Source organism: Opisthocomus hoazin, chromosome 2, assembly GCF_030867145.1.
Source record: "Opisthocomus hoazin isolate bOpiHoa1 chromosome 2, bOpiHoa1.hap1, whole genome shotgun sequence".
Lineage (NCBI taxonomy): Eukaryota > Metazoa > Chordata > Aves > Opisthocomiformes > Opisthocomidae > Opisthocomus > Opisthocomus hoazin.
The window spans coordinates 40,616,704-40,639,477 of record NC_134415.1 but is presented as its reverse complement, the minus strand read 5'-3'; the positions used below and the strand labels follow the sequence as shown (position 1 = coordinate 40,639,477).

General features: G+C 44.1%; 1 protein-coding gene across 2 annotated transcripts in view; it reads right to left on the bottom strand.

Moving 5' to 3' along the window:
- Positions 1 to 22,774, bottom strand: part of SPRED2 (sprouty related EVH1 domain containing 2) — a 66,171-nt gene that overhangs the window by 17,040 nt on the left and 26,357 nt on the right. The window contains exons 1-4 of one of the 2 annotated variants that reach the window (XM_075413315.1): positions 21,320 to 21,417; positions 10,977 to 11,154; positions 9,473 to 9,641; positions 6,574 to 6,638 (exon numbers count right to left, since the gene is read on the bottom strand). In XM_075413315.1, the coding sequence (XP_075269430.1) occupies positions 6,574 to 6,638; positions 9,473 to 9,641; positions 10,977 to 11,154; positions 21,320 to 21,336 (429 nt within the window). In that variant the 5' untranslated portion in view covers positions 21,337 to 21,417. Of the gene's footprint in view, positions 1 to 6,573; positions 6,639 to 9,472; positions 9,642 to 10,976; positions 11,155 to 21,319; positions 21,418 to 22,774 lie in introns of those variants that run through there. The other variant, XM_075413314.1, reaches the window with a different exon arrangement.

Genomic DNA, 22,774 nt, shown 5'->3' with positions numbered 1-22,774 from the left:
CTTGATTTACATCTCACGAATCTGTTATATACAGGTAAGAATAAATAGATTCTATGTACTGCGTACCTCCATACCAGAGTCATTTTCATATTTCCTTCAGTCCAGACAACAGGCTGCGAATGAGCAAGGACGATCTACAGGCTGAAGCAGATAGTTATTGCCCCTACAGTTCTGAAGGACTTGAAAAGAGCATCTGCCACCCCAGATCACAGCAGCGATACCTCCATCTCTGCTACAATGGTATTAAATTATCAGAGTGAGTATAGCTTGCTTATATTGGGAGAAAGAGTAAGAAAAAAAATGGGTTAATTACCAGCATCACTTAAAAGAAACAGGAGATCCTGAAGGAAAAAGAGAAACACAACACTACAAAAAAGCCTGACAGCTAGAGAAAAACTTTCCACTTGACTTTCCCTACTGAAAAATTTCTGGGAGCATCAGTATCCATTCCCACCGAGTGACATGAATTTGTTGTGGGCAAAGTTAACCTGAAGAAAGGCAGGAAAAAAAATGGAACAAAAAGAAGCTAGCCTTAAAATAGCTGGATATTCAGGACTTTTCCACTGTTTTAGTGGCATCTCTCGTGCCTCCTGACCCCGGCATAAAAACAGGAAGAATTCCACCTAGAAGCTGATACACTCTGGTATTAATGGGAGGAAATAAAAAACAAACTATAGATAAACCAAGGCCTTCAGACTCCAGGACTACCTTGGTAGTCAGTCTGCTGGAACAAATCACGGCAGATTTCACAGCACTGAAGTGCGAAGAATGAAAGCCGTATTCAGACATGACAAGCGATTGCTAAGTTGGTGTTGCGCTGACTGTTCAAGTGTAGGACGGGGATGCCTGGAGCACTGTGTATAACTTGAGAGACCCGACTATAAAAAGTATGAGTAAATCTTAGTCCGGTTCATTGCTCAAAGCCAGGAAAAGCTTTTTTTTGGGTTTTTTTTGGGTTTTTTTTTGGACGTAGGGATTTGAAACTGCTGGTTGCTGTGTGCGTATTTATCTCTTCCTGGCATGCACTTTTTAAAATTTTAAAACCTGCATTAGAACAGCTGTGGTTTACAACGCAAGCCCAAAATCCAGACATCAGAGGATGTGGCTGGCAGCAGTGAACCCTTCAGCTGTACATGCACACCACAGCTGGCTACTGAGCAGGAAGAATAGCATAGGTAAGGCCATCTAGTCCTATTGCTGTGATTATCCTCTGATCACCTTGCTCAGGCTCACAGAGCAAACAAGGTGGATTCACTCGGCTGACAACCTAAGCATCACACCCCACCACCCCCATACAGATCTCTGCTCCTCCAAAAGGCATTCTTCCTTTCTGTTACTCTAGCTTAGCCTTAAGAAAAAGGAAAATGCAGGCTCTTGTGGCTCCTCAATCCCTAAGTGCAACTCGTGAAAGACATAAATCTTGCAACTCAGTGCTGCTCTACTCTCAGCAACATCATTTTCCATGGAGGGGTGGGACAAAAGATGCTCCAGCATTAAAAGAACTTACAAATATATTCCAAAGGAATTGGCCTGGGTTTCTACACATCTACTTTAAAGAAAAAGAGCTACAGTCATTCTTTAACAGAACCATCTGAACGTGAAACGACCAAGCCAGCAAGAAAAATTAGATTTAGTGTTTATCTAACTAACATAAATCTTATAAATTTTAATAGTGAGGCTGTAACACACTTGAGGCCCACATGGGAGATGAAAGTAGGGAAAAGGTTTCATGGAAAGGCAGCAGGGAGAAATCTGTTTTTTTAATTAAGAAGCCAGAGGAGATGCAAGGAGGACTGTAACGTTAACATCTGCCACAATCTGCACCGCTACGGCGGAGAGTGGGTAACCGTGTCTCTCAAACGACTGTCAGAAGCATCCAAGCCACATGACAAACTTCCTAACTCAAACATCCTCGAGCACAGGAGTACACGTTCATGCTGAGAAAAAGGCACGAGGGGCACAGGATCACTCCACACTCACAACTTCGTGGTGAAAACATGAGTCTGAAGACTTTCGCTGGAAGCCCGAGAAGAAGAGTGGTGCTGGTGGTGGCAGCAAGATGTTGTCCACATTACCTTAGTGAAGCAGGCAAATATTTTCCCCATCTTGTAGTTGGGGAACAAGGTAAACAAGCTTTAAGCCAGGAGTCAGCAAGAGAAGCAATGGATCGACTGTGGATGTCTTGAAACGCAACCCTGTAGCTCAGCCATGCACCTCTAAATCATGCCTGCTCTACCTGCAAAATTCTGCACGTCTCATTTTGAACAAAACCAAGTGGTTGTTTTTTTTTAAATTACTATTGACTACATGAAACAGCTATTGATTGTAACATGCATATCAAACCTGGTAAGGCTGAGTTTCGTTGTTTTCTCCTTTACGTCCCTGTTAACCCAGAAGGAGACTGCAGTCATTTTTAGGTTCACAAACCGGAACTGACAACAGAGCTGTTGCTCCTCCTGCCAGTGGGTGTCTTTTCTTTAGCACTAAAACAGGCACAAGGCCGCGGATTTAGCTGAAAAACATGAGCAGCGTTTCAGCTGAACTGGTCATAAGGTTTCAGAACTAACACCTCTGCTTTTTCAGACGGGTTGCTAAAAGAGACCATTTCAAGCACTCTGCAGACTCTGGAAGCCATTGACCTTTCTTTCCTTGGACTCAATTCACATCTTTCCCTTCGTGGTCATATGGGATTACTATCTGTAATTGAAAGTAAAAGTGTAGATTAAGGAAAAAAATTTGCACAAGAACTCAATTATATGGCAAATTCTGTGGCTGAGGAAATACAGAATACATCCAGTCCTTATTAAATGTTATTTCTGAAATGAATGTTAATTAAAGAAGGTTGAAGATGCAGGCTGGATGGATGAAGACAAACAGAACAATCTCAGACCATTGCAATGACAATGCTTCCCCCAACGGAGACAGAACGGATGGCTAGTCTTACTCAGATTGCATCTCTTGAGAGGACGATTTATAATGTATAAGACAGGAGAAATTTATTTGCTAACATATGGAAAACATTTATGGGCTCTGCTGAGGATCTGGAATTAAAGAAACACAACTACATATTGTTAAAACTTCTAAATGGAGATTGCGATTTAGAAATAAGCATTTTTCCCCTCAAGTCAGTGACATTTACTTCTATATACTTTTGCCTTCTGCCCTGCCAGGTATGAATTTCAGAACAGGGGTTTGTATGGATTTGTCTAGTTGCTGCAGGTCTAATCCACGGGAAAATTATTAGATGGCAAAGTCCTGTTTTTAAAGATATACCCCATGCTTCAGAATGGTACATCGGGAGCATATGCTGCAGGGATGGAGCAAGGTACTGCTGCCCAAGTCATGGTCTTGGGAGGCGATAAGGCTACTGACACCAGTGATGCTTCCCAAGCAAATGCTCATGCAGCCACAGCTGCAGATAATTCACTCCTTTAAAAAAAAAACACCACGCCTCTGGTACAAGAAAATGATCCTCCATTAAGCCACACAAGATCTTAGCCTGAGGGAGAGCTCTACCTCCAGGGCAAACCTTCTCTTCCCCATGAAAATAACTTGCTGGATGCCCAGAAGGGTTGAATGCTGGCTAACGAACAAACGAAAGAGAAGATGTACTACTTGCTCACACAAAAATATGCAGTCATCATCCCATTGAGCAATATTGAAGCTAACGGGATCAGGGACAGTATAAAAGCCCTGTGTCAATCAATATCCAACAGCCATATGAGGGGCAGTGCTTACATGTAATGAGCGTGGTTGTTTTAAAGCCGGTACCATTTCTCTGGTACAAACATCAGTGCTGACGTGCAAGATAAAGCTGGAGTGGCCATCTGTACAGCAGCATAAGAAAGGTGAAGTTTTGGACCGCCGTGGTTGAACAGACTGAAACACCTTCAAGGAGGGCGGGGACCTCTGGCCGAATATTTGAGGCAGCAGCGCAGCAGCGACGGCTGGGATTTTCAGAGACGGGTAAATGACTGATTAAATGACTCAATCATGCAGATGCTTTTGAAAATTCTGCCGCACGCAGTTAAGTTTATTCATGCATGTGTGGGAGAGGGGGAGGACTGTGAAGATTTTAATAACTACCTTAGGAAATAAAAAAGAACAAATGTACTTTCTCTTTAAAACAGAGGAAAAAAAAAACAAACCCAAACCTGAAAAATCCACTGGTGTGGCCAGGGGAAATAGTTTACAGGAAAGTTGTAAAGAAGTTTTGTGTCCAAAGATGACCAAATGGACTATGATACACAAGTCAAAAAGAAGTGCAAAGAAAGAATGAAACAGAAGGGTAAAAATTTCTTCCAGTTTAAAACCCCTCCACACTTCAGTCTTACTTCTGGCTCATGCAGACTTCATACTCCACCATCACCTACCAGGATGCCCAGATAAATGTGAAGTTGAGAACCTCAAAGACTGTAGGGAAAGGACAGACTTCATCCTGGGAAAGTAGGGAAGAAATATCTGGGAAAAAGACGTTCCTAAAGCCTGATTTTTGGAGTACGACACCACACTCGCCCTGATGTGACAGCCTGACCAACAGCACCACATGAGCCACCATCATCAGCAAAGGCCCTCTCGCTACTCTGGAGATCACGCAACAACCAGAGCGAGCTGCCAGGCAGAGCACATCTCCCGTGTGAACATCCCCCTGATCCCAACCAGGTGCCACCCGCAGCTGAGGTTTCTCTCCTTGCTAATGCTATTGAGTAGCTTGCCCCTCCTTCTCTGCTGAGCATCCTGCCCATAAATACCTGCACAGCAGGGGGCTATCTGTCACCTCCCTGGGGTCAAGCAGAGGGGAAGATGTCTTGCAGTTTTGGCTCTTCACTTTGAATGCAGGAGTTTGAGTGATTTGGATGCAGCTGGAGCACCATCCATCCAGCTTTCCCAATGTAAAGCAACACCAACTTAAAGGCAACAATTTCTTTCTCTTGGTAAAAAGCACCTTACAAGTTTAAAAATCAACACTCCACCACACGATCGAGATTGTGGAGAAATACAGGAGCACTCTCAGGTCCTTAAACATCAGCCAGCTGGGATTTTAGCAAAAATATCCTTTCCTATTTCCACAGGCTACTTTTCATTGCTTTAACACTCAGTATTTCCATGTCTAACCCAGCAAGAGCTGGCACAAGCCCGCCCAAGGCATGTTTTGATGGTCATCTCCTTTCTGATGAGCACAGAAGAACCGCATGAAGTCCAGTGTGATCATCCATCCCCAGCAGAGCACAGCTCACCTGGTGAATTTGGGGACAAACCAGCACAAAGCTGTAAACAGCTCTGGCTCCAGCAGTGCCTCCCCCCATCCCAGCGCCTATAAATCACTTCTGGCAGGTAGTTGGGAAGCAGCTGCTAATGATAGTTTTGCTGCGGAGTGCAGGAAGTCACCTTTTAACCCTGCCTGCTGTTGTTTGTCTCCCGGAGCGGTGACAAAAGGACAGATGCAGACAACATGCCAGCCGTCAGGAGGATCTGGTCAAAACACGGCAGGGAACCTGCCCTGGTCCCATACTGGTGAAACATCACCCTCAAAAACACCTTTCGGCTTCGGGTGCTTCCCAGTGCCCGTTTTCAGACAGTTTGGTGCTAGTCCACAGTCTTCCCTCATTCACCCTGAAGAAGCAGGGAAGCATCCCAAAGACTTTAATAGAGTTTGCTGCTGCTGCTGCATTGAGGAGATCCCACCTTCGACCTTCCTGGCATCGAGTCCCTACCTGCGCCACGGAACAAAAAGGGCATTTATGATATAACTAATGCACATACGGGGGGCTGCTGGCAGGGGTTTGCAATCAGAGCTGAGCAAATAAATTTAACAAAGTATTCATCGTGAGCATCTTGTTTTCAGCCCATGGAATATCCATAATGGGATTACAATTTCATTCTACGATTTTTTGTTTCCTCTTATAAAGTATGCAAGTGTAGTGGGGACAGCAGCTGCTTCTGTTTCAGGAAAGCTCCAAAATACATTTTAGACACTACCACAAATTAAACAGGAGCAACTCACTCTCATTTAAGTCACCACTGGTTAGGTAGACGGCATGTTACTGTGCCTTCCTCCAGCTAAAAAACACTTGTTTGAACTCTCTACATTTCATGCATAAGTGAAACACTTTCAAAGTTGGTTTTTATTAACAATTGCAATTCAAAATAGATCTTACTTCCTTGAGTATGCGCCCGAGTAGCAGCCATCTACTTAGTTTGTGGGAAGCTTCTCAAGGACAGAGAGAGAGGTATTAAGAGGTGTCTGCTCCACTCCGACCAAGCCATAGGAAATTTGAGCTATTATTCGCTCACTTCCAGCTGTGACAACATCTGCTCTGCCATGCTTTTCACATGGCAATGGGACGCCAACAGAAACCCAAGGCTTTACCTTCTTGAGAGGATATACGTCCAACAAATAAAACATGCTGGCTCTACTTTCTTGAGAGGATATGCTTCCATCAAATAAAACACACTGGCCAACCACAATGACGGCTGGAAGCCAACCCCAAGGCATAAAAAGAAAAACTCCTTCCAATCTGACCATGTAAACCTCAGTGTAAAGGAGAATGACCTCGGGTGAGATGTACTTACAGTGAAGACATCATCATCGCCAACCTCGGCCTCGTTGTGAAGTGTTGACGAGGAAGTTGTAGACCCTAGGGACAAAAAAAAACCACAACAGTTTTTTAAACACATGGCATCCTTGTGCAACTATTTTTTTATTAGGCTGGTAAACATTTGGATTCTCACAACTTTGTATGTTGTAGATGTGTAAAAGAGCATCTCAAATTATGGAAGAAAAACCCATCTACTGGTAGCTGGGTTGGAAAGGTAAAATCTAGAAATGTTTCTTGATATGCAACTGCATGGCTGCCAATGCCAATTAACTATGTTAAAAATAGCAGTTAACATTTCCAATTACAGAAGGCTTTCATTTCTTAAGAATGGTAAAGCTATGTACTAATCAGTGCTTGAGACCAGATCCTCAGCTGTCAAGAAACCATATGAGAGTTATTCTTCACGTATTCACTAAACCTGGGGAGAAAAGCACTTTTTAATTTAAAAAAATAAACCTCACTTTACAATGAAGAGTTAGATTGAGTTTTTTTCTTTTTCTGATTTCGGAAGTTGTTATATATTGTAAAGGTCTTCTCTGTTATCAGCTGTTTCTCAGAGAAGCACCTTGCCTCACATAAGCAAAGTATTTGAAAGGAGCTGAAATATGTAAAAGCATAGACAAGTGCAAAATACCGGGGTGTAGTTCTCATTAATTACATGGCAAATGTCTGGAAAAGTAAGAAATCCTATTAAAAAAATCTTTCCTCCAACCTCTTCCCCCAGCCCCTGGGTGTCACCCCCGCCGGAGATGCTTGAGAGCCTGGTCAGCACCCAATATTGCAGAAGGGCAGCGGGAAGGGTGGCACACGCCATCGCCAGACCTGGCAGTAAATTTATGCTGTGGCTAAAGGCGATGACCCCTCTCCCTACCCCCGGCCAAGGACCCTGGACCTCCTTCCCGGCTGGCTTCACCCCCCATGAGGCTGCCAAGGAGAGTGGGTGCAGCAAGATGCTCTGATGGGGGGAGAAACCCCTAGCCAAAAGCATTCTTTTTTTACGTAAGCCCACTGCTACACTGAATCTGGGCCACAACACATCCCTAACTAGAATAGCCAAATGGTTTGTACCACCTTCATTCTGGAAATTTTTTAAAATAAGGTGATTTATATAATGTTATCTGCACCAGCCTTGGCTGCTCTCAGTTGCATCATCATGGAGATGTGCAGAGCTAAGTGCAAAAGCCCACTTAAAACATTAAGTAATATGAAAACATTCGTGCCATTTGCTACATTAGCTTTAGAAATAAAAAAATCCAGACACTCTACAGAGCTGCACAGGATTACTGTACTTGTGCACAAAATTTCTATACTTCTGATGCAACAGGGAACAAGCTATTTGTTAAACTTTAATAATAATGATTCTAATAAAGCATTGACTTCATAAAGTGAAGCTTCAAATGCATGTAGTTTGTTGTGCTTAATATTACCTGCTAAATTTGATCAACTACATGAACAAAAAATGCAGAATAAATGAAATCCACTGCCCGACGCTTTGTGTGCACAAGCCAGTTATTGTTTTTCATTCAGAAAGCCTTATTTGGAAGTTAAAGAGAACACATTCACGAGGATCAGTCTGTGCTGTTAATGGGATAAATATAGATTTGCCGATTTTGAAGTATCTGAGATACAGCAGAACTTGATTTTAAATACTTCCACTGTAAAATGGATCAGAAAGAGCAGAACAGGAGTTGCCACGTACTGGCATCTCCAAAATACTACTCAATATAGCTGAGTTATCATCTCCTTGAAACTCTGCACAATCCCATGCCACCCACATAAAACATCACTTTTATGACTCAAAATGCTTCCCAGTTTTAACAAGCAAGTAAGAAGAAAGTGGAAGGCCTAGCTGTAACTTCTTCACTTTAATGGCACATGAAAAAGCAAATTAATAACTAGTTGAGAAGATCCTTCCTCTAACGGATGAGGTATTTACCAGGAAAGAGCCCTGGGAGATGAATTCTCTCCCAGTATATACCATTTCCATGCTAAATCAAGGATAGGGCATCCAGAGCGTTAAGATGTCTTATGGAACTAATGTCCTAAAAAAGAATACATATCTGTACATATATCTGAGCAAGTGTCCTCAAAAAATAATACCATCTGTATACAAAAATATCTCGGTCACGTCGGGTGAGAAGAAGAAAGGCTTTGGACCACTAAGTCCCCACATAAAGTAGCATGATTAAAAAAAATCAAGCAAAAAACCCCATGAAGAATCAAATTTCACTAAAATAAAATACTATTGAATTATAGCTGTATTATGATTGCCTGACTGCAATGAAATGTGAAAAGGAAAAATTTATGACAACTTCAAAGCACAGGCAATTCAAACACATTTTTTAAAGAATTAAAAAAAAAAACCCGAACACAAGAAAGTCTTCAAGAACTACCATTCAACTAAGAGGACACAGACAAAACTAATTACTGCAAAAAAAAAAAAACAAACCAAAACAAAGTTTTATTCAACTCCAGGCAGGAATTCTTACTATGATTTAACAAAGACTCGGTAAGATGAGCCTGGGCTGTCTGAGTCGCCATCACCAGCGTGAAACCCAAGCCTACCAAAAAAAGTAGTAATAACAGGCTTGATGATAATTAAGGGGGGGAAGTCTGGACAGACCACGCTAGATAGGATTGGAAAATACTTGGACTGAAATTCCTTATCTCCTTAAGGGATGAGAAAACGGAGTTCTTAAAAGCTGAGGTTTGCTCAACGCATGGTAAGTACCAGCTGCACTTGGACACATGCACAAGAGATGTCCAAGCCCAAGAACTGATTCTGAACCCCTCCCTCTTCCCAGCTCCATGACTCAAACCCTCTTCCCCACTCTTTCAAGGGTCGAAGTGGCTGTTGCCACACGCCGGGGTACCTTCGATGAGGTCCTCGATGGCTTTCCTCACTCCTCTGTCGAAGGCTCGAGCATCGGCGGGGCTTTGAAAAGTGAGCCCAAACTTTCTGTTGTCGACTTTCCAGTGGTGGAAGGTTGGGTTTGCCTTCGTGTACACCAGGTCCTTCTTCACAAAGCACTCCAGCACCACCTGGGAGGGCGCGAGCCCCAAAAGAGGAGCGAAGTCACTTTTCCCACCCCAAGGACACAGCCAGCACCATCTCAGCCCAGACCCAAAAGCAAGCCAAGTCACGCCTTGTGTAGATGAACATCCTTCCCTACCCAAACACTGTAATTGTTCTCATAACCACTGCACATTCATCTTTTGCTTGTGCTTTGAGAATGTGCTTGCTCCCTACCCCAGGAGCCTGTTTCGGACCCGGACCCAGGCCCAGGCCCAGCGTGGCACAGGGTACAGCTAATGTGGGCTCAGGTGGAAGGAGAACCTCATCCCTCAGTAATTTTGCTCTGTGGAAATTTTATTTGTCAGTAGATTTAGGAGGTGCTGTAGAACCTCCCTCACCTTCTTCTCCTCGCTCACCCCCAGCCAGGCACTCAGCTGAAGCGTAGCTGTGCCAAAAAACATCTCTAGGGTGATGCTCAGGGAGAACAGAAATGGCTTGTAAGTCTTACAGCGTCCCCCCAGACCATAAGCATAACTCCCAAATAGTGTCAAAAAAAGCATCCGATGCAAAATACTATTGCAAAAGACAAGACATACTTGAAACATCTTTAAAACGCCAGTCTTTTTGAAAGCAAGATCATTTCCGACTCAAAAAATGCTTTTTTTTTTTTTTTTTGCTGAAACACCGAGTTCGCAGAGCCTGTGCAGGGAGTGTCATTTTTAAGCTAGCCCATCTCTTTATAGGAGGGAATTTCAGAAGAATCAAATACATAGAAACAAGACAACAAACTATAACATCTAAAACAGACCCTGGAAACAGGGAAAAGGCTTTATTAATTTGATTTGTGCGGGGAAAGAAGAGAGCTCCTTTTTAGATAAACTGCCACCAGGAGAAACCAAGTGCATCGATTCATAAGAGACAACTTGTCTTCATATTCTCACTCTGCTCGTTGAAACCTTGAACGGCACACAGCATAAATAATTCATGGCCATTTTAAAGGCTTGCACTGCATTACTCAGTGCAATGTGACTGGCTTCATGGATTCTTTACACTTCAATTCACTTCTCACTTACCCCTGCTAGGTCTCAGAAAAAAAACACAGGCCCTTTTTCAATCACCAAAGCAGGTTTTTGCACATGGATGTTGGAAATTTACCTGCTCCTTCTAGGTGGCGGCATGCCAACCTAGACAGCAAAAGATGGCAATTCTAGATGAGGATGGGTTTGTTTTGTCCAATCTGGTACTATTCGCAAGCATCTGCTTTTTATGTTTAAAAAAAACTTGCACAAGAATACAATAGCAATAGATTTGGGATTACTCTCATAATAAGAACAGACAAAAGTTGAATTAGGGTCTATTACCAGTTTGTCTTTCTGCCTTTCACCATGGATTAGAAATCCACTTCTTCCATTGCCCTCTGGGTACGTGACCTTGCAGACGCCAACTCTACTGAGACCGCCTCCTTCTTGTGGCAACCATCCCCCACTGGAGTCATCTCGGGTCATAACCACAGCTTTGACTCGCACAATATAGCTGTCACTGCAATGGTAACAAAACAAAAACAAAACCTTTTGTGAGCATCACACAGTCTCATCAGAACTTTTTTCTTGAGGGCGGTATTTAGACAGCACTGGTCTGGCCCCAGCACAGAGTTTCTGCCCAGGATGGAAGTCCACCGCTGTGACAGATGGTCCTGACCACTTAAGCCACCATAGGAAAGAGACCCATCAAACAGCAAGGAATGAGCGCACTGGGTTTCCAGATGTCAACAAACAGATCTAACAATCCATGGTCTGGGACTCTCTTTCCCTTGTGCAGCTGGGGACAGGGACCAAGTGAGCAGGGTGAGTCAGGCAGCACCCCAAGACCACCACCCACAGTGGATGCATTGGGGCATCAGGTCTCCAAAGTGTTGGAGGAACATATGGAGCTCAAATAACTCACGAACAAAGTGTTTTAAGGCTTTTGTGATCAAATTAGCGAAGTGGGCTTTGGAAGACAACACTCAAATGCCTCCACAATTGGGACAGCCTTATGGGAAAATAGCCGCAGTGTGGCTCCAGCTGGTACCTCAGACGAAAGGAGACTGGAACCATCTCAGCTCAGGTCATCAGAGCCACACCACATCCCTAAAACAGCTCCACCAGCATTTCAAGGGGCTTTCAAAGGCGGCACTTTATAACCTCACAAGAAGCTATTTTGGAAGCACCTGAGAAATGTGGGGATAATCTAGGTGTCCATTGCAAGGGGTCAAAAGAGCCCCCCACAGAGGGAGGCTCTGCTCCCTCAGGCCTCCTCCTGTACCCTTTCCACAGATCAGCTGCTCTAGCATATGCTGGGGACATCACCACGGAGGGGGTTATTTGGGAGCAGAAAGGCCGCTACAGGATGTAGCCATGCACCTCACATGGGACATGCAACAGACTCCAAGCTAAAACGGGTTGTCTCCACCCCACATCTGCTGAGAAATACCCAAATTAGCTTTTCCGTCCTCATGGTGCTGCTGAGTCCTGGCTCGGTGCAACCCATCACTCGCTGGATGTTGAGTAACCCAGTGACTGTTCAGGAACAGTGACAGGGCGGTCACCACGGCATGATTAGATGCCAACCAACACAACCATGGCACCGTCAGCTTCAGAGGTGCCGAGACACCCACCAGTGCCCACACTAGTGATGCAGGGCACTCAAACCTGGGCAAAATTGGGAACATCCACAGGGACTAAGAAAAAGGACATGCAAAAAAAGTTGCCCAGGAATTGTCCATCTCCGGGCCACCAGGTGAGCTCACCAGAAGGAGGAAGCTCAATCCACAGAGGACTCCAGGAGGAGGCCTTTCAAAATGACAGGTGTCATCCTTAAGGGAAAGAAATCCCTCCTTGCGGAAAGGTCTGTATCTGGAATTTTTCCCAGCACCTGTTACAACAAGACAAGAGAACAGGCCCTTTCTACCCAAAATGACAAGGAGGGGTAGCTTTCTTCATCCTGACACCCAGTAAAACTGCCTCTTGTTTTCAGACATTATTTTTGCACCACTTTTGTAATCCAAGTGCTAATACTTGAAGTCTGAATTCCCCTTTCCCTAACATGACCAGATTTTATTTGATACCTAAGCAAGCAGCCTCTTGGATACTACTTAAAGGCAGTTTTAAGGACAGACCAAAGGAGGCAGCGAGCATTTTCTGGGCAGAGGCACTTGGGACCAGCTAAGCTCTTCTGCAGCTAGACAGATCACGCAAAAAACCGCTGCAATTCTCCCTTCACCGGCTTTATTTTATGGATACACCAACTTTCTCACTGGACATACACAATGAAGCCGGTACACAGATGCTGAAGGTTCATCCCCTATTGCTCTGAGGACTCTGCACTGGCCGATAAAAAGCTTTTCAGCATACTCGGATACGCGGCCCGTACAACAGCTGACACATGCAAGGCGTTCCCAGAACTGAGAAACAACATTTTTAAGACTATTTTTGCTTGAGTCCTTGAAGCAGCATCCTTGTACAGGAAACGGGGCAAGTGCATCTATAAACAGATCCAGTTACCTTTCTGTTTTCTAATAAAAACCCATTTCTAGATTTTACCAGTGGCAACTTTCATCTCTCGGCTTCCTGATACTCAGAATTAAGCAAAATACATCAGTCAATTTCCTGCTGTGCAAAAATTGAGCTGCTTCCATGCAAGACAATTTTTGTTTTCTTCGCTTTGCCTTTCCCATACGATCTATAAGGATTAGCAATTAACAGATAAAGGAAAAAGAAAGCCAACTATACATACACTTCTGTATAGTTCTCCTGTTCCCCAAAGATCCCTTCTGGACTAATTTTTAACTCTTCTCACTTCTGGGGAACTCCCATTAAATTTCAAGGTCTCTTCTGAAGTTGGAGCCACTCAATACAACCCTCCTTCCCATCCTCCCACAAAAATCATCCACACAAACTGCTGCTTCTCCTGCCACATTTGAAAACTGCCACTGGCAAAACAGCTTCCTGTGGGATTTACCGTTCACTTTTACAGCAGCAGCCAGAGCCTTCGGCTGTCCCAAAAGTAATGCCATCGTCACAATACTTTGCTGGAGGAATTGTCCATTCAAAGGAAAATTAGGAAAGCAGCAGCTACTCAGTACTTTGTGATTTCTACCAATTACATGTGCATTTCCATCACCTCTTAGTGATTTTTCTAGGCTCATAATCACATGTGAATACTAGTGGATGCCTACATGTTAAATTCAGGTCCCCTGACTACTATCCCTGCCCATTATAACCACGATCCAGTGCGGCACAGAGCCATACAGTTTTAATTTTCATATGTGTTGATACCGTGACCTATGGTTCCTACAATCTTTGCCACCAAGGCCACTGATTTCACCCACGTGCTCCACAGCTCTGCAACTAGACGCCATGCCTATGAGGGCAAAAGACTGGTGCTTCGTTAACTCAAACTGCTGGTTCTACCTTTGAGTGGCATTTTTTGGAAGTCATCATCCTCATGAAGGGATGCCTTGTGCACGCAGTTCAGACTCTTGGAGGTCGGTGAGAAGATGGATGGGATTTGGACCAGGGCTTGGCAGTTGGCATCTGCCTACATCCAAGATGCTACTGTGACGTCTGGTGGTCAGCAACTGGTCAAGAGGGTGAGGAAACAAGCTGGAATAGCAGTTTTCTGACCCAAACAGAGCAATCTGGTAATTTGCTTTAACGGAAAGTGGATGAACTGACGGTGGAGAATGATTTGCTGACTTTTCAAGAATATGTGGCGGAGGATGAACTTCAAGGAACCAGAGTGCAAAGTGAAGGACACTTACTCCTTTCCTCATTACTCACTGCATTTGTCTGTCATCCCCAAACACCCAGGAGAACACCATATAAACTGTATTTCTCCCGACCTGAAGAGCTACCTTCTTAAATATACCAAGCCAGAAAAGCTAGTTTCTGTTCCCTTACCACGGCAAGACGACCTCTGCTCCCCTATTAGAAAAGGACCTTGTCCAGCAGAAGGGTTCACCTTTGGCAAGGTACGCAGAGCTCTGGTTCCATTAACGCAGTTCTTTGGCACACTGTCCTGCATGATCAAAAGTCACCGGTGACGTCCCCATCCCCACTCCCACGAGACTCCATCCACAAGCACATGTTTCCCAACACACAACCTGCGCTAAGGGGGAAAGGAGGGGAAGGGGGGAAGAGGAGGAAAGGGAAACAGAAAGGGAAAGTGGAAGGAGGAAGAGGAGGAAAGAAAGGTATCTAAGGCTTCTTTGGGCTTGACATCTTGGTTTAGTCACTGGACTAGGACTCTGAAGTTGCACATTGAGTTTTCAAGGCTACACACCGCTTCCTTCAGTTTTGTATGTCAAAATCTTGCCTGGTGTTTCCATCCACAAGCCTAGAATAGGAAATGCTTCTTTCCCTCATGCCAGTGTTGATAAATACTTGGGAGGTACTCAAATATTTCAGGTCCTTATAAGGACCTTGCTTCCTTAGTGTAAAAGCTGTTTATTTTCTCGCTATTTCATTTTACGTGACTGCACTGAGGCTCTGGCTGGCTGCAAGTGCTCAAAATCCTCCGGAGCAAAGGAGTAATTTGCAAATCCCACGTGCACATCACCACTGAAATCTTGGTGTATCGAAGCAGCCAAAGAACCATGTTCAAGTCATCCACCTGCGCTTTTATCATGGCAATTATGCAATTTGACTATTCCAGGAGAAATGGTTAATGAGATATGTGAAAATATTTGGTCCGTTCCCATTAATGAGATACTGATTGCCACTGAGATTAGATAACTCAAAACTTTCTTACAGTTAAAAATGAAACAGCTAAAAAAAAACCCTGCAGCAGCCTTAGTTCCTCTTATTTTATTGGCTTCTTAAACTTTAAGACCGCTCTAATTGTCGGGTTTATGGCCTACGCGCTACACGTTCCATGCAAACTATTCTTAATTATGCTCTTAAATGGAATACTTTGCTATCTTAACCCTACAGATTTGTCTTCAACAGCTTAAAAGCTTCGGAGGAAAGTATCTGCAGGGATTACCCAGCTGCATGGCAGCCGGCCAGCGTGTTCCAGGGTTGCTTCAGGTTGTTCGCCCGCCCCACCCAGAGCAAAAAACCATAATGAACTTGGAAAGTAAAGGTAGAGCAGAAAACCACGTGCTGTTTTTATTGGAAGGAAAGGAGATTTAAAAATTATAGCTCATGGGTGTGTGCATATATATATTAAAAAATACTAAAAAAAAGAGTGTATGCATAATTGTTACTCTGAAGGATGAGAATTTTCCTAAACAACAAGTGATTGTATGATTACATTTGTGTCAATTGACCCACAGTTGCATTACCTGTAGCCTAACTTTTACAAAGCATTTGTGTCTAAGAGACAGGTGATGTTTAAGGCGGATAAAAAAGTGTTCTCCTCCAGCAAGCACGAACGACATTGTAAAACGCAGCCGACACCATCGCGTGCTCTCTGACATGAGCCACATCACTTACAGCAACCGCACCACAGCAAAACCAGTAGGGGACAAAGCCCTGAGCCTTGCTGTACAGCTGCAATCCCACATTCAAGACTGAACAGCAAATAATTCCTTTGTTAGTTAAGGCTTTAATTTTGACAGTGTCTTTGTAAAAGGGGGGTCAAAGTACGCAGCTCCCATCCACCAGCCGCTCTTCTTTTCCTCTGTGCTTCAAACGCAGCAACTGCAAATACCATCTGACATGTCTTGCAGCTAAAAATCCCAAGGTGGGGCCAAGGGGGTAAGCAGTCCAACCCACCGCATTTACTACTTTCTTTTGAATCATGTTTAGCATCTAAAACACTTCCCAGACACGTTCCATCATTCAGTAATATTTTTTCCTCTAGCCAGGCTAGTTGATCAAAATATAAACTTGCAAACTTCCCTACTAACGCAGCCATACGGCACTTCAGTGGTTTTCTCCCTTCTTGACTCTGTAGCTTACAAGGCCAGGAGAGATTCAGGTCTCAGACAGAAAGGTAACTGCATGTAATGGGTTTCAAAATTACAGACTGCATCAACATTCCCAGCTCCCAGGTTTCAGGGAAGAGCCAAAAGGACAGCAGGAGGCTGAGAATGCAACAGCGGCAGAGGTCAGGCTGTTCAGCTGAACTGAACCGCAGACACCTGGTGCTTAAACACCGTTTAAAATATTTGGATCCACGCAAATTTATGATTACAGGGACATAACCTGTATTTGGCTGAGCTGAAGGTATTTCACAGTGCTCTTACTTTGACCTCCATCCCTGCTCCAGCAACTCCAACAGCTGGAGTTAAAGCCATCCAGTTCTGCCCAGGTGATTGCTGGAAATTACACTGCAAGGATCCTCTCTGGAGTTCATCCCACAGCCAGAAAGTGGCAGCATTTTGACGGAAGTCATAAAAAACTGGTATTTTTGGAGTTCTGCTTTCTTGATCTGATGCTTGGTCCATGAGCCTTCTAGCAAGGGTGAAATATCTGCAGATTATAACCAGCGTTTTCTTCTTCAAAAGCCCACCTTATCACTTTGTTAGAAAGAAAGTTTCTGAGGGCACGGAGCCACAGCAAAATAAAGTTGATATTTTGATACCCATTAGACTTCCAGCAGGTTTGAAGCTTTTTCACTAAATATCAGCAAGAAAAAAAAAAAAAGCCACCTGTACCACTCTGATCAGACCGAAGATTACAGTGGAGCCTGTATAACACCATGGCAAACCTCCCAAAAGTTTTCCTTGCCCTCATCTCTGCATCACACCAGGAACACAGAACCACCATACTTGTAACCCATCTCTAGCACAGCAGATTTGCAAGCTATATTTTTCTGTCTTTCAAACATAATACTGGCAGAATAAAACGGGGTTCTGGGAAATTTGGTTTCCACCTGGTCAGAGTAAATACAGTTCAATCTCCACAGACCTTGCTCCAGCGATGCTGGCCGAGTCCTGCAGTACATCTGTCCATGTATCTGTCCATACTTCAACCAGTATTAACCTTACAAGCTCAGTTTCAGGACATTTCTCTCTCTCTCTCTCTTTTCAACAAAATGACTAAACTCTGTTGGCATTCAGCATTTCCTTCCAGCTTCCCTCTGAAAACGGAAAGGAGTTTTGTCTTCCAACTCACCAGTTCACACCTGGCTACTGAGCTGCATTCGGCAGCACATCTTCAGCTTGTACATGGACCATTGCACGAAGAAGAAAAGGACAACCCCCATTATGTTACCTCCAAGAACACCGTTAGCTGCAGCAGCGCAGTGGGTAGAAGAGGAAAATCCTGCCCCAAAGGCAGCATTCGTGCAGGATTTGGAGATGACCGCCGGTAAATTATAGACATGCACAGTCCTACCTGTGCATAAAGCACCCCAGAGGAATCGTCTTGTGCAAAGGTTATTCAATGCTGGGGGCTTTCCTCCTGGCTGAGTACTGCCCCAAATCCTCTGTGCAGTCAAAAACCTCAACCCAGCAGTGCGATCGCTCCAACGGACTGTGAGAGTCCTGCACACGGCAGGGACGCTCGAAGGCTTGAGTGCCTTCAACCCTCAAAAGCTTGACTTCCTATACACCACTTGGCCTCACGCAAGCAACACATCTCTGGGAGGCTGAAGCAAACCCAAGATACCACTTTTTGATTTTGTTTTTCATTCCTCGATGCCTTTCTCGGTCTACAGCAGCCCCACAGGCAGAATAAAGAGGGGCTAGGCTCTCTGTGGCCGGGCTAGGCCCCTTCCCCAGCAGGCCCGGGTTGGCTTCCAGTGCTGCAGCCCATCTGAAAAGCCTCAGTAAGAAAGATTAATAACAATTTTGTTTGTTTTCTTTCTCAGAAGGAAAAGGACTTCTCAAAAAATAACCAAGACACCTGCAACAATCCAGCCGCCCGCCTCCACATCTCCCTTAAACGCCGAGGCAAGGACGAACAAAAGAACCCTTTCACCAAAACGTTTGTTAAACATTTAAGGCTGATTTTGCTGAGTTTACAAGACACAGCTCTATCCTAACTTGCTCAAATGGGATTTCATAACCCTGTAATTATTTCAGATCCTTCCAGAGAGTACATGGAAAACTCTTTTTTAAAATATATATTTTTTAATATATATACAAAAATAAACACACATATTACATTTAATGCAGACAGGAAAATTTTCTTTTATATATATATTAATCACCTGTATATATATAAAACGTCCCTGGTTTATGTATATTTTTATTTTTTTTAAATGACACTCACAAAAGCATCAGCTGTCACTGTGAGAGTAACTCTCGCAGTGCATTTTTACAATGCAATGTTGCAGCTAATTTGGATGCACCAAACTAGGGGACACGAGCAACTTTGTGCTGCAGACTGGGGGCTCTTGGCCCTTGCTCCTTACGGATCTGGTGTTAAGAACCAGCACAGTCTGGCGCAGGCAGGGTAACACGACTGCTATTCCCACAGCCATAGGGTTGGGTGTTTCAGCCCTGCATGGGCTAAACCCATTTTTTCGGCCAGCATAACCTCTGCTCCTGTGCCAGGCTTGCCCAGCGACCCCCACAAAGTGCTGTACATGTGGGCAAAACCCCAAACGAATGGGCAAGTGGCTTTTTAGAGGAAAAAAGCAGCCTTGCAAACATGCCAATGGGCAAGAGACGTTCCACTGATGAAGCTCAAGTGGACAGATTTTAAGGGCTATCCCCAGAAATTAGCTTACTATGTAAACAATATTGAATTAAAATGAAAGTCTAACTGCATCAGGGGCAGATTCATTTACTACTCACAGCTGCATTGAAGCATCTGTGTAACATATTGTTGAAACTGTGTCAGAGCTATGGAAACCCACAGCAAACCTTGCTACAAAAACACCCCCAAAGTTGGTTGTTTTCTTTTTCATTCTTCCAGAAAGACAGCTGCAACACCACTGGGATGCACACTAATGACAAAATTTTTAATGAGCAACCTTTTAATGAAAACTCTTAAAAAAAAAAAAAAAAATCACAGTGAACCTCCGTCTCAGTGGGGAATTGAGTTACCTAAGGACCTGCCTCCTCACAGCTTTGCCTGGTGGCTGCTTTGTCAATGATCACAAACCACAGGTTTATTAAAAAAAGACTCTTCTTCAAATTTGTTTAATGGATCAATTTTGCAATAAATTGTTCTAGCTGCACACGATGGTATGACTTGGAAAGTTGTAAGGAGCAGCAAAATAAAAAAAAAATCAGTTTAGTAACATAATGCATGTGAACAATTTGCTCTGCAGCTCATCAAGCTGGCATGCAGTACAGGCAAGAGTTGCACACTCGACTCCTACTATTTTCGTGCAAGGGTACAAAATATTAACAGATTTCAAGGAAAGCTAATTAGTATTATCATTTACTGTAATGGGAAAGGAAGTTGTTACTGCATGACAGATGGTATTTGTTTTATATCACATGCAAGATAAGTAAAAGCACATGAAAGCTTAGCCAGCCAAACAGGTAGTTGCACGAGATCTGCATCCTGAATTATTCCCCCTTCTCCCCCCCAAAAAAGCCACAGCCAATTTCTGCCTTCATTTTCTTCTAACATACACTGACCATAAACTCTGATACTGTTATCCTATGTTAGCTAATGACCGGTGATATTTAGCAAATATTAGAAATAAAACTAACAAGCACAGCAACTGTAGTCCAGCTTTAGTTTTATCGTCTTCCTTGTTTTGTAAAATGAAACTAGAGATTTGATACCAGTCACCAGAAGTTACACAGGAATGTAATGGAGAAAGCTATTAAATTCACATGACAGTATGACCCTCTTCCCTATCCAATGAGTTTCTGCTGTCATGCTGTAGACCGCCGTGATGCCCACGCTGCCACCAAACGCGCTGGCCAGACAAGGTACATCCCATCACTCCCGTATAACATCACGTTTTGCAGATTAAGTGCTACCCGTCCTAACGCAGCCGTACTATAGCGCCAGTCAAAATAATGCAAGGCGTTCTGCAGAATCAATGATACTGTGGAACTTAAAAATAATTATGTATGCACACATACACACATACATAGTATTACTGAAAAATTCAAAGTTTACACAGAAAAGGAAAAAACCAGAAATTGCTCACCCTAAGCAATTTGCATTTTTCCCCATTCTCCTCCATTTTGATGAGTGCAGAATGCAACTGTGTTTATCCCCCTATAAACATCCTTCGTGACACGTATGATACAACTACAAAGGGTAGACAATTTTTTGCAAATACATATATATAAAAAAAAAATACGTGACTCAATTCGAGCTGAATCTATATCAGAGAAGAGGGAAGGGAGTAAGCAGCCTAAGTGTGGTCTAAATCTAAAGGGTTTTTATCTTTTGCCAGGCAGGCATATTTAAAATAAAATAAATAAAAGACGACAACCTTAACTACTTCAAAACCAGCACGCACACTGATTTTGCCTTCCACCTCTCTTTAACCTCCCTAGCCCATACAGTGTCCGTGGAGAGGGACATCAAGGGACGCAGCTTCCCAGGCAGCATCTATTCTCCCCTGGGTATTTAAGAGAGAGTGCAACATTGAACCATTACTTCTGAAAAACATGTATATGTAACCAGAAAAGAAAGCCTGTGCTTCACAGAAGTTGTTATACATATTCACTGATAAATTGTACGCTGATTTAGAAAATATTCAGAAGGGCTGCGGGGGCAGATGGGGGGAGGTGGAGGGGAAAAAAACAAGAGTAAAAAAATACAAAATCATACACAGCAAGAGCACATGCACATACCTGCCGGGGGATGCCATTTCCTCTACATTTTACACCCGGATCGCTCCATTTTACTGTCATTGCCACTACCAGCCGACCGACCGGCGCTGGCTGCCCCGAGTCCCAGCTGGCTGCCGCCGAGCGAGCGCCCGGCTTCCCCCCGTGCGTGATTCAGTCTCCTTGAGGGATGTGCTGCATTGTACCCGGTGAGTCATCCCAGAGGTATTCTGCGTATGACAGCCCCGGCCGGACCATTACTCATTCGCAACATCCTCCCGGCCGGAGAGCACAAGCACACGCATCGACCAAAGATCCTTGCATCCCCACCCTGGTTATAGGCTGGAAAAAAAATAAAATAATTATGATACAGCCGCCATAAACTAATAATGAGGGCGTTTAGCAGTGACTGACAGAGCAAAGGCGCTGTCAAGAGGTTGCACCGGACCAGCAGGCGCGTCACCCGCTCACCCAGGATGGCAAACAGGTCCAAAGTTGAAAGTGGGCGTCACCTCCTCCGGTCACCTCAGCTGCACTGTATTCCCCAAAAGCTGCTATCGCAAAGCTGGGACCAAGAGTTCAAACAACTCAACAGGCTTGGGGGAAGCGCTCAACCTCCTGATGTGCCCGTCTCCATCACAGCTTTTAAGACTATTTTAAAGACTTCGTATTTCCTACAAGCTGGTATTTATAAATACATAGGTCCTTGTATACCATACCTTTGCAGGCAGCCCATGCAACCGAAACACCAACACAGCAACATCCCTACGCACGAGCTTCATTTCGGCAGTTGGTCTCCAGCACTCCCTTGCTGCTCAAAAACTTTCATAACCGCTTTAACTCTTTGCTCAGCCAGTGTTGTGTGTCATTCCCCCCCCCCCCCCAAGTTCCATGATCACCCCTAAATGCCCTCTCATTTTTTTTCAAGCAGAAATGTTGCTCAAGAACTGCCTCGGCACCAATGACAAGAATAAAAATTGTGACACTGGGGCTCTGAAAGCAGCTTCTAAAAATACTTGCCCAGTTTCTGAACTAATCCATGCTGATGATTAGGCAGAAGGGGGGAAGAAAGCTAATTTAAGTGTTTCCAGGCTCAGCTGTTTCTGCCTTCCTTAAATCCAAACTGGTTTAACCTCAGTTTGGGGCAAAAATCACTTTTTCCCAGGATGGAGAACTGTGGCTGAGGTGATGCTGGCTTAAAGCATCCTTTAGGAAAGCTGCATCCCCACTTCACAGACATAACCACCTAAAACCACACACATTCTTGAAAGCTTTGAGCTTGGACCATGGAAACACAGAGCCCAAGACCACCAAGGCTTGAACCCAGTTCCAGTGCAAAGACACCAGGCTGCAAGGAGGATGCTGAGGACATCCCGAGTTGCCAGGATAGAAGCGTTTCTTCGCTGCTTCTCTCCAGCACTCAGGGAGCACGTGTGCAGGCGTAGCTGCAGGCACCTAGTTGCAGCTTAGCTGGATTTT